The sequence below is a fragment of the Oncorhynchus clarkii genome, chromosome 8, assembly GCF_045791955.1.
Source record: "Oncorhynchus clarkii lewisi isolate Uvic-CL-2024 chromosome 8, UVic_Ocla_1.0, whole genome shotgun sequence".
In the NCBI taxonomy this organism is placed as follows: domain Eukaryota; kingdom Metazoa; phylum Chordata; class Actinopteri; order Salmoniformes; family Salmonidae; genus Oncorhynchus; species Oncorhynchus clarkii.
The window spans coordinates 26,710,336-26,722,489 of record NC_092154.1 but is presented as its reverse complement, the minus strand read 5'-3'; the positions used below and the strand labels follow the sequence as shown (position 1 = coordinate 26,722,489).

At 44.9% G+C, this 12,154-nt stretch overlaps 1 protein-coding gene across 4 annotated transcripts in view; it reads right to left on the bottom strand.

The window, feature by feature from the left end:
• The window catches only part of LOC139415190 (RAC-alpha serine/threonine-protein kinase), a 44,231-nt gene that overhangs the window by 25,808 nt on the left and 6,269 nt on the right, over window positions 1-12,154 (bottom strand). For 3 of the 4 annotated variants that reach the window (XM_071163089.1, XM_071163088.1, XM_071163091.1), the window contains exon 2: window positions 2,379-2,564. In XM_071163089.1, coding sequence (XP_071019190.1) covers window positions 2,379-2,424 — 46 coding nt within the window. In that variant the 5' untranslated portion in view covers window positions 2,425-2,564. Of the gene's footprint in view, window positions 1-62; window positions 258-2,378; window positions 2,565-12,154 lie in introns of those variants that run through there. The other variant, XM_071163090.1, reaches the window with a different exon arrangement.

Genomic DNA, 12,154 nt, shown 5'->3' with positions numbered 1-12,154 from the left:
AGACAGTTCCTATCTATACTTGAGATAGACAAGTGGGTCAAAACATCAGTCAGATATCATACCTGTCTCTGAACTCTTCCTTTCAAGCACAAGCACAGACGACCGAGTGCGCCCGTTGTCTTCTGGTTAGCGGTCCCATTTGCAAGCAACTATGAACCTTATGCTAGGCCTCGGTAACACAACAATGTGGTACAGTAAGTGCTGTGTGTATCCCTTTGATAACTCGGCACACATTTCTCATCCATATGTAAGTGTTAAGAGGAGCCACCACTACCAGTATGTCTCTGCCTTGCAGCCACTCCTCAATATGTGTACCCGTCTCCTCTGCAACGTTTGCGAACGGAATGCTTTGATCAGGCAAGAGTGGCACACTATCGCAAGCCACATAGCCGCAGGCTAAAGGGTGTGGCTACTTTGCCATATCAGGAACCAACCAGCTGCCAGGACACTAAATAGTGTTTAGGCTGAGGATGGGATTTAAGAATAAGCCTTTCCAGTTGTGAATTTTGAGTCCAGGAGTCACATCCAAACCACATTTTTCTCCTACCTCGTGTATGACTCATTTGCTTGGAATCAGAGGACTCCGAGCCATGCTGAGATATTGGCAAAAAAAGGGAAAGGTAGATGCGTTCCAGGGAGTCCAGATGTTTTCCTCAGAGCTTTTCCAATGGTTGACTAACACCTTAGTTGGAGGCCCTGCCGTGTTTCAATGTGAAGAGTCCCATGGAGGTCGTCCTAGCATCCATCCGTGGCTTTGATTATCCCTGGAACAGTGGGAAAGTCCAAACTCGGTCTGCAGTGATGGAACCAATGCCCTTCAGTAATCGCTTAAATCCAAATAGTTGACCCACTTCACGCTAAAATACAGCCCTATCTGATGAAAGAAACCTGGCATAATCGGGTCATTCAGGCTACAGTTATATACCTTGCTTCAATTACATACAAACCAGTTCAGCATATTGTCAACCATACAGAGGAGACATGATGCACATTGGCATGTTTAAATTAGGTGACTGGCATACAGTGCCTGAATGAGCATGACCCTCCTAACCTAAAGTTGTTGTATAAAGTTTGAGAGTGACAGGTGGGCAAAGCATGAGCATTTTTAAAATGCACTCTGAGCTGAAAGAGCCTGACAGCACCACCCTGCAGCCTTCATGGTTTCCCATGGGTGATGTCACCATGGCCACATCGAGAGAGAAAAAACATCTCCCCCCAAATCCCTTGTGGGCAAAACAGGCTTGCCGCCACACTAAGCGGCACAAATCCAGCGTCGGCTGCCTTCCTTTTGAACAGGGCCCAGAGCCATTCCGGGTGGTGTCTGTCTGCATAGCTGAACTGGGATGACCCCCAAACTCCTAGACACGGCGCTACACTGTCCGACTGTCCGAGGCTGGAGGGAGGGAGGATTCTCCCGTAATAACCCATTGGCCTTGCAAACTCCTCGACCGTCCAACTTCCACAGAGTGTGTAGGAGTCTTACTGCTGCTGTCGCCCTCCACCACACCCTTATCCCTGCTCCATTGCAGAAAGTTAAGTTGCGCCTCTGTGATTGAAAAAGGGTGTTGTACACAACCCAATAACAGAATTCACTCGGAAATATCCCGTGTAGGCAATTAGAGGATTTCATATGTGAAAACAAACATAAGTGGCTGAAACCATCGTTTGTCATTGTCAGTCATTCTCTGAACTCCTTCATTTTGCAATCCGTTCTTCCCCGTGGCTACAGCTGTGTCGAGGTGAGGCGGCGTGCGCTGGCGACAGTTCAGTCATACAGTGGGGGGTGTCATCCTCTTTGTTTATAGAACACAGAAAGGGTCAAAGGTGAAGCAGGTGCAAGTGGAAAACATGCACAAGGTTTGGCTTGGGTCACAGCAGAGACCCAGAGTTCAACCTACACACAGACTAATCCAAAACAATAGAAATGGTTGAAAAACAACCCTTTGAATTTAATAGTGCATTTCTATCCAGAAAAGGGCAAATATTTTGTTTCACCCACCTAAGTCCTGATATAACCTTTACTAGTGTGTGTGCACTAACAGATTTGTTATGAGGATGTATTCACAGGCCGTAGGTGTCAGTAACAAACATTTTATGGACCTTCGTAGAGGCAATTAAATACTTCAGAACAGTAAACATTCTTATAGACCGTAAACAATATTGAGGACCATAGACATTGCATCACTTGCATTGTAGACCTGGTTATCTGTCCAAAAACAACAGGTTGGCTAATTGAAAAAGATGCAAAAATGACCAGAAAAATCAACAAAGAAATCTACACTTATTTTATATCAAAACAGGAAGAATCAATGAAAGATTGTGTGATTTCCAAAGCCTTAGTTAAGAGGGTGGGGGAGATTGAGGGAATATGTATTTACCTCGTTTGTGAAGCCATCCCTCCTTCACAATGACTACTTCGCCCATGGTGGTCTGTGGAGGAATGGGGGTAAGGGGGAGGTTCTGTCCACTGAGGGAGTCCCACAGAAGGAGAGGACACTCTGGTCCCCTTCACTCAAATCAGAAGCGGTCTAGTGCTGGGGAAGGTTTCAGACAGCACTGGTTACCTATTGGAGTAAGACAAAGAGACAGGCTGGATTTGAACTAGGACACCCTATTACACATTTTTCAATGCTGCATATATTAACACACCACAGGCAGTGATAAAGCAACATTAAAAGACAAAGAAACAAGGACTACAAATGGCAATCAGTTATTATTCCAGAAAATCATTTACTATACAATTACAAAGCCATTATTAAATCACTATGTAACAAAATACAATGTTAGAGTAATTACAGTTTTACTACACATGAATAAGGACAAATTCATTTAGTGTTGCCACTTCTATCTGTATTTTCTGTAGCGTTGCACCCTACTGAACAAGTGTCTGGTATTTGTAATTATAAACTGGGTGGTTCAAACCCTGAATGCTGATTGGCTGACAGCCGTGGTCTATAAGACCGTATATTTATTTTTACAATTACATTGGTAACCAGTTTATAATAGCAATAAGGCACCTCAGGGTTTCTGATATATCGCCAGTATACCACAGCTAAGGGCTGTGTCCAGGCACTCCGCATTGCATCGTGCGTAAGAACAGCCTTTAGCCGTGGTATATTGGCCATATACCACACCCCCTCGTGCCTTATTTGTTAAATTAGAAGACCGGGTCTTTACTCGGATGGCACCAAGACACAGAACTATGCAGACCGTTTAGCAGCTGTCATATCTTTTTACCTTGTTATGGCTACCACCCTCACGTATCCCTCAACAGTGGAAATATTGCACCAAAATTGTCCCTTGGATATATAGCCTACTTTGTGCAATGCCAAATAAGATCATTTAATACGTTTAAGTGATAATGCCCTTGAAGCCGGTGTTTGAAGGATATATTGGCACGGGTGTTGTTAGGCCCCAGACAAAGTCAAGGGAAGGCAAACCGAGTTACCAACATATTCAAATAAAGATCGACATATTTTCATTAAAAAAATGTTTTTGATAAATGTATTCATACTATTTCATCCTTCCACAAGATATAGTCCCAACACAGAACTAGAGTTCCTAGCCAAGCCAGCTGGTCGTTCGTTCTATCGGTTTGGTTGCCAGAGACGCAACTCAGTCGTTCAGTCTTTTTGTACTGTATCTATGGACGCGACCCAGTCGTTCAGTCTTTTTGTTCTGTATCTATGGACGCGACCCAGTCGTTCAGTCTTTTTGTTCTGTATCTTTGGACGCGACCCAGTCGTTCAGTCTTTTTGTTCTGTATCTATGGACGCGACCCAGTCGTTCAGTCTTTTTGTACTGTATCTATGGACGCGACACAGGTCTTCAATCTAAATGTTCCATTTCCATACTGGCTGACAACATTCTTATCCCTTGCTTGCTAGCCAACTACAGCTAACTTACAGTCATGTCAAACAGTGCAGCCAGAACAGTAGCTGCATTTGTTTAAGCAGTTTTCTAGTGACATTTATTTGGATGCATCCATAGGCGCGATTTCACCTGGTATAGAAAATGTGCTCTCTCATCAGGACACTGTTGTTCAGAGGAGCTAGTCAACAACACAACTAATACAATCACTTCAAAATTAAGCTGGAAAGACTACAAGCTAGCTGCACTTCGTTTCATTTTCTTTTCTCAATTGACATTTTTTTGTGTGTGTATATATATATATATATATATATATATATATAGCCATAAAAATTATGCCAGCTGTTTCATGATTTCGAATGGCTAAGAAAAGCTGCCTGCCTGTCTGTCTCATCCCGACACGTTCATTACTATGGGACAGCTTGAGATCGAATGTCAGAGAGCCAGACAGCTAGGTTTATACAAACCTCCGCTGTAGAAAACAAAGTGTTAGTCTAAAAATAAAATGTGAGGTAACGTATTTTTATAGTGGAGATCAAGTTTACAAATTGCCTGGCTGGGCTGATGAGACAGTGGATTGTGCAGTCAGATGGAACAGAAAAGACACCGGCTGAAATGCAGTTTTAACCAATCAGCATTAGAACCACCCGTTGTATGAAATTAAATAATAATCAAGGTGGTTCACAGGTTGGGTGTTCTGCTGTTAGACCAAACTAAATCAGGTATATTCAAGGAATTAGGGACATTTCAGATTTCCATTGGTAGGCCTAAAAATTATAATATTGTACTATAACTACACTATGATCACCATGATTAATATTAGTGCTAGGCTAAAAAATAAAGAGAACCGTTGCTGAGCCTTGCGGATCTTTATTTGTCCAAATCCTCTGGTTGTTGAAATCCTGCCCCTTGACTGCAACCCAATGATATTATATTAAATGACACCCCTGTTCATCAGAATGATATGACTAGCCATGAAAAGAGCTTATGAATGCATTGGCAGAAGATCTGTACGATATAGAGAGGGGTTAATGCAGGTTCACATGATTTAATATGGCTTCAACAGACAGCAGGTGCTGTCTAGCACAGCAATATGCCAAGTGTTTCTACTGCTACTGTCAAACTCTGTATGGAAATGGATGCATTCCAGATATACATTTTCTGCACGTCTATACAAATTACAGGATGGTTATAGCATGTTGATGTGGTTGTGCTGAGATGGTAAAGATGTCATCCAATGACTTCAAGGCACAGGGCTGGGGAAGGAGGCAGCAGTTCTGTAGACGAAGCCCAGACAGAACACCCCTCCCCACTGCACAACACTACATGCTCCATCTAGCAGCTAATTACATAAAACAACCTGAAACTGTCTTTACTATGCAGCTTCATGTTTTTGATCTACCGATCAAGTATCATTTCACCTAGGATAAAAAATAACAGATGCCCATAGTGAACTGTTCAGAAGCCCAAAACAAACAGACATGAAAGACAGGAGGAGCAAGTATGTTTACAAAATGGCAATTCAGTCGATCGTAGCCCACCAGACTATTTGGTTCTGTTTAACTAACTAGCTGCTAGCCATGTTCTGATTTCTTCATTTGAAAACCTCTCTCCAGGCCTATTGCAACCATCGGTGGTCACCAAATTATATCCAGGGGAGCTCCAGTTAAACCATCAATACAAGTGCTAAGTAACTGTCCAGTGAAAATGTACTTTTAAAAGTTCTTATTCTGTTAACTCATACCCATATAAATGTTGTTGACTGATCCTGTATTTGTGGCCAAAGCATAAATTGAAGAAAAAACACACACAACAAAACACCCTAAACTGTATATAAAACAGACCATTAAAAAAATGTTTGCTATTTCCTCATAAAGTATGTCATACTCCTGAGGAGGATGAGCTGGCCAATCAGCCTACTATCAGTATAAATATTATTTTATGACCAGTATACGCACACACCATTCTGTTGTTGGGATACGCCCACACCATTCTGTTGTTGGGATACGCCCACACCATTCTGTTGTTGGGATACGTCCACACCATTCAGTTGTTGGGATACGCCCACACCATTCAGTTGTTGGGATACGCCCACACCATTCTGTTGTTGGGATACGCCCACACCATTCAGTTGTTGGGATACGCCCACACCATTCAGTTGTTGGGATTCGCCCACACCATTCTGTTGTTGGGATACGCCCACACCATTCTGTTGTTGGGATACGCCCACACCATTCTGTTGTTGGGATACGCCCACACCATTCTGTTGTTGGGATACGCTCACACCATTCTGTTGTTGGGATACGCTCACACCATTCTGTTGTTGGGATACGCCCACACCATTCTGTTGTTGGGATACGCTCACACTATTCCAACACGGAAAAGCTGCTTTTAACATACATCATTCCAAAAATGTTGGTAAGGAAAACTATTTCACTCATATAAGTCAAACTTCATAGAAATCTGGAAACACTGGACAATTACTTTAATAATTTGTATTAATAGTAATTTCTTATCAAGAGGGGAAAATAAAACATCCCTGAACTGTCCACATCTAAAATGTGTAACTAAATCAAGCAAACATGAGATCGACGGATCTGCAGGTTTACTCTTGTGGGTTTTTGGTTGCAAGCAAGGCTGCTTAAAGGCTGTCATCTCCCATTGGTAGAGTTTGAAGAAATCCTGCACTATGCAAGGTGGTTGCAATTGGCCAGTCAAATCTAACTAGTTAGGCTACCCCACAGTAACAACAACAACAAAAGGTGAATTGCAAAATATTAGAAATCTACACGTTATTCTAAAGCCCTGGTAGGGCTTCAATCTGTGCAGTACAAAGGGGCAAGCCAAGGGTCAAGAGGTTGTGTGTATGCAATGTCTCGTGTAATGAGTTGCCTGTAGGAGAGAGCGAACAAACCCGGAGGGGTTCACCAGGAGGTCGTACACAGCTCCCAGAGGCATGTTTTGTCTGCGTTGAGGCAAACATGAAGTTAGAGACCTTGCAGTGACCTTTTTTGCTTGCTGCCTTGCAGTACATGGAGCCCCACTGTCAAACCACACTCACGTTGCACAGCACAGAAAGAATGCTGACAGGACTAAGCAGAGGTTAAGGTGAGGAAGCCAGGAAGGGGGAGATTGCGAGACAGTGTTTTTTCAGTGATTAGACTTTGTGGGAAACTGTCCGTCAACATAAAACGCACATTTCCATAGGATGTACAAACTCACTATAGGTCAGACTACATCCGTTGTGATGTTTTAAGGCGCATTGAAGACATATGTAGTCTTCAACAAATCAGACAGGCCCCTAACTGTACAGTTGTGGCCAAAAGTTTTGAGAATGACACAAATATTAATTTCCACAAAGTTTGCCGCTTCAGTGTCTTTAGATATTTTTGTCAGATTTTACTATGGAATACTGAAGTATAATTACAAGCATTTCTGTCACGTCCTGACAATAGAAAGCTTTTATTTTCTATGGTAGAGTAGGTCAGGGCGTGACTCGGGCTTGTTCTAGTTTATATTTTCTATGTTGGTGATTTGTATGATTCCCAATTAGAGGCAGCTGGTTATTGTTGTCTCTAATTGGGGATCATACTTAAGTAGCATTTTTCCCACCTGTGGGTTATGGGATATCGTTTATGTTTAGTTCCCTGTTCACTCTGCATTGTTGTCACAGTTCATTTGTTCTTTATTTGTTTTGTATTTGCTTGGGTTTCACTTTATTCATTAAAAGTATGTGGAACTCGAAGTACACTGCGCCTTGGTCCGACCATCACTATTACGAACATCGTGACAGAATATCCCATCTACAAAAGGACCAAGCAGCGTGCCCAGGAGGAGGAAGTATCCTGGACTTGGGAAGAGATTCTGGATGGGAAGGGATCCTGGACTTGGGAAGAAATCCTGGCAGGACAGGATCGCCTTCCGTGGAAACAGACGCAAGAGGTGAGGGAAGGACAGCGACGACACCAGGGTTCGCGGCCACGACGCAAGCCCAAAAGACAGACCAAATTGTTTGGGGAGGGGGCACACAGAGTGGTCGGCGACGCTGAGGGTTGAGTCAGAGACTGAGGAGGAATATTGGGACAGATTGAGCGAGGAGTGGTCGGAGAAAGTTGAGGGGAGTGAACCAGAGACTGTCAGTGAGTTGAGGGAGAATGTGGAGGAGAGAGAAATGAGAGTTATTGAATTGGTGGAGGTTGCACGACATTTGCCATAAGGAGCGTGTTATCGATTTAAAGCCACCTGAGTCAGCTCTCCGTATGTTAAAGTTCCGGTAGAAGTGATGCCGGCTATACGCACCAGGTCTCCAGTATGCCTTCCCAGCCCAGTACGTCCTTTGCCAATTCCCGGTACTCGTCCTGAGAAGTGTGTTATAGTTCCGGTACAATTGATGCCGGCTATACGCACCAGGTGTCCAGTGCGCCTTCACAGCGCAGTATGTCCTGTGCCTGCACCTCGCACTCTACCTCAAGTGCGTCTTCCCAGTCAGGTACGTCCTGTGCCTGCTCCTCGCACTTTCCCTGAAGTGCATGTCCCCAGTTCAGTATGTCCTGTGCCTCCTCCCCGCACTCGCCCTGAAGTGCGTGTCACCAGTCCGGTGCCACCTGTACCGGCCCCACGCATCAGACCTCCAGTGCGCCTCCCCCAGTCCGGTATGTCCTGTTCCTGCTCCTCGCACTCTCTCTCAAGTGTGCCTTCCCAGTCAGGTACGTCCTGTGCCTGCTCCTCGCACACTTCCTCAAGTGCGATTTCCCAGTCAGGCGTGTCCTGCTCCTGCTCCTCGCACTCTCCCTCAAGTGTGCCTTTCCAGTCAGGTGCATCCTGTTCCTGCTCCTCGCACTCGCCCTGAAGTGCGTGTCACAAGTCCGGTGCCACCTGTACCGGCCCCACGCATCAGGCCTCCAGTGCGCCTCCCCAGTCCAGAGCTTCTGGCGACACTTCCCAGTCCAGAGCTTCCGGCGACGTTTCAGAGTCCGGAACCTCCTGAGACGGTCCACGGTCCGGGACTTCCTGAGACGGTCCACGGTACGGGACCTCCTGAGACGGTCCGCGGTCCGGGACCTCCTGAGACGGTCCGCGGTCCGGGACCTCCTGAGACGGTCCGCGGTCCGGGACCTCCTGAGACGGTCCGCGGTCCGGGACCTCCTGAGACGGTCCGCGGTCCGGGACCTCCTGAGACGGTCCGCGGTCCGGAACCTCCTGAGACGGTCCACGGTCCGGAACCTCCTGAGACGGTCCACGGTCCGGAACCTCCTGAGACGGTCCACGGTCCGGAACCTCCTGAGACGGTAAATGGTCCGAAACCTCCAGCTCCATGGCCGGAGCCTTCCCCTGCGCCGATGCCCAGTCTAAACACGGCTTCCAGTCCAGCTCCAAGGACAGAGTCTTATTCTGCGTTGGAGGGGTACTGTCACATCCTGACCATAGAAAGCTTTTATTTTCTATGGTAGAGTAGGTCAGGGTGGGACTGGGGGGGTTGTTCTAGTTTATATGTTCTATGTGGGGTTCAATGTTTGATTTTCTATGTTGGTGATTTGCATGATTCCTAATTAGAGGCAGCTGGTTATCATTGTCTCTAATTGGGGATCATACTTAAATAGCATTTTTTCCACCTGTGGGTTATGGGATATTGTTTATGTTTAGTTGCCTTTTCGCACTGCATTGTTTGTCACGGTTCGTTTGTTCTTTATTTGTGTTGTATTTGCTTAAGTTTCACTTTATTCATTAAAAGTATGTGGAACTCGAAGTACGCCTTGGTCCGACCATCATTATTACAAACATCGTGACAATTTCATAAGTGTCAAAGGCTTTTATTGACAATTACATGAAGTTGATGCAAAGAGTCAATATTTGAAGTGTTGACCCTTCTTTTTCAAGACCTCTGCAATCCGCCCTGGAATGCTGTCAATTAACTTCTAGGCCACATCCTGACTGATGGCAGCCCATTCTTGCATAATCAATGCTTGGAGTTTGTCAGAATTTCTCTTGGGAATTCCTCTTGAGGATTGACCACAAGTTCTCAATGGGATTAAGGTCTGGGGAGTTACCTGGCCATGGACCCCAAAATATTGATGTTTTGTTCCCTGAGCCACTTAGTTATCACTTTCGCCTTATGGCAAGGTGCTCCATCATGCTGGAAAAGGCATTGTTTGTCACCAAACTGTTCCTGGATGGTTGGGAGAAGTTGCTCTCAGAGGATGTGTTGGTACCATTCTTTATTCATGGCTGTGTTCTTAGGCAAAAGTGTGAGTTAGTCCACTCCCTTGGCTGAGAAGCAACCCCACACATGAATGGTCTCAGGATGCTTTACTGTTGGCATGACACAGGACTGATGGTAGCGCTCACCTTGTCTTCTCTGGACAAGCTTTTTTCCGGATGCCCCAAACAATCAGAAAGGGGATTCATCAGAGAAAATGACTTTACCCCAGTCCTCAGCCGTCCAATCCCTGTACCTTTTGCAGAATATCAGTCTGTCCCTGATGTTTTTCCTGGAGAGAAGTGGCTTCTTTGCTGCCCTTCTTGACACCAGGCCATCCTCCAAAAGTCTTCGCCTCACTGTGCGTGCAGATGCACTCACACCTGCCTGCTGCCATTCCTGAGCAAGCTCTGTAGTGGTAGTGCCCCGATCCCGCAGCTAAATCAACTTTAGGAGACGGTCCTGGCGCTTGCTGGACTTTCTTGGGCGCCCTGAAGCCTTCTTCACAACAATTGAACCGCTCTCCTTGAAGTTCTTGATGATCCGATAAATGGTTGATTTAGGTGCAATCTTACTGGCAGCAATATCCTTGCCTGTGAAGCCCTTTTTGTGCAAAGCAATGATGACGGCACGTGTTTCCTTGCAGTTAACCATGATTGAGAGAGGAAGAACAATGATTCCAAGCACCACCCTCCTTTTGAAGCTTCCAGTCTGTTAATCGAACTCAATCAGCATGACAGATTGGGGATCAATCTGGATTGATCTCCAGCCTAGTCCTCGTCAACACCCACACCTGTGTTAACGAGAGAATCACTGACATGATGTCAGCTGGTCCTTTTGTGGCAGGGCCGAAATGCAGTGGAAATGTTTTTGGGGGATTCATTTCATTTGCATGGTAAAGAGGGACTTTGCAATTAATTGCAATTCATCTGATGACTCTTCATAACATTCTGGAGTATATGCAAATTGCCATCATACAAACTGAGGCAGCAGACTTTGTGAAAATTAATATTTGTGTCATACTCCAAACTTTTGGCCACGACTGTACATTTGATTTGAAGTCACGTTTTTTCACCCAGAATGGAATGTACAGTGTAATGAATCTCAGATGGACCTATAGGCAGACCAGAGGAATTGCTTTGAGATGATCCAGTGATAGCAAGGGGGGGCAAGGGCCCTATTGACTGGGACTAGCCAATGAGAACAGAGACGGTAAAAGGTAGACTAATTCCAGATAAAAATCCTGCTGCCCCCAGCATACACCCCTCTTCCTCCTTGCTACACACACACCCACCACCCATTAATATCTGGTAGGGGTGGGCATGAATAATCAAGTACTCAAACAGACGTCAAAACTCAACTAGAGATAAAAAATAAACAAATGTTTTAAAGAAAGTCTAATACCGTAAAACTATTTGGTCAAAATGTTGTCATTTACTTTAACTCTAGTGTTCCATTTGTACCTGTGCATTTGCGGGACACAAGAAAAAACTAACCAAGCCAAGCATCACACATTCTGCTCCCTAAAAGCCTTTACACCTCCGTGTCTCACTCAATTGTGTTCCGAGCGCTCCCTCTACACACTGGAGTGTGCCTACAGAAATAAATGCCTTTAAAAACATATCTAACTGATGGGATGACGACAGTTTTATCACAAATGTAAAATGGACTGGTTGACTGAAGTAGCAAAATATGTGTTACAATAATGAGCTGCAAGTTTGGAACAATTGCGTAATTTCCCGCTTCAGCTACTTTGCGGTTGTCACTAGCTGCCAGTCACAAAATCAAAGTCTCTATATTAGAAAAACTCATGAAAGGTTGGGCATAAGGTTAGCAGTGTGGTTCAGGGTTAAGTTTAAAATCTGATTTTAAAAAGAGAAATTGTAGAAATGCCTCAGGACTACCTGACATGATGACTCCTTGCTGTCCCCAGTCCACCTGTCCGTGCTGCTGCTCCAGTTTCAACTGTTCTGCCTGTGATTATTATTATTTGACCATGCTGGTCATTTATGAACATTTGAACATCTTGGCCATGTTCTGTTATAATCTCCACCCGGCACAGCCAGAAGAGGACTGGCCACCCCACAT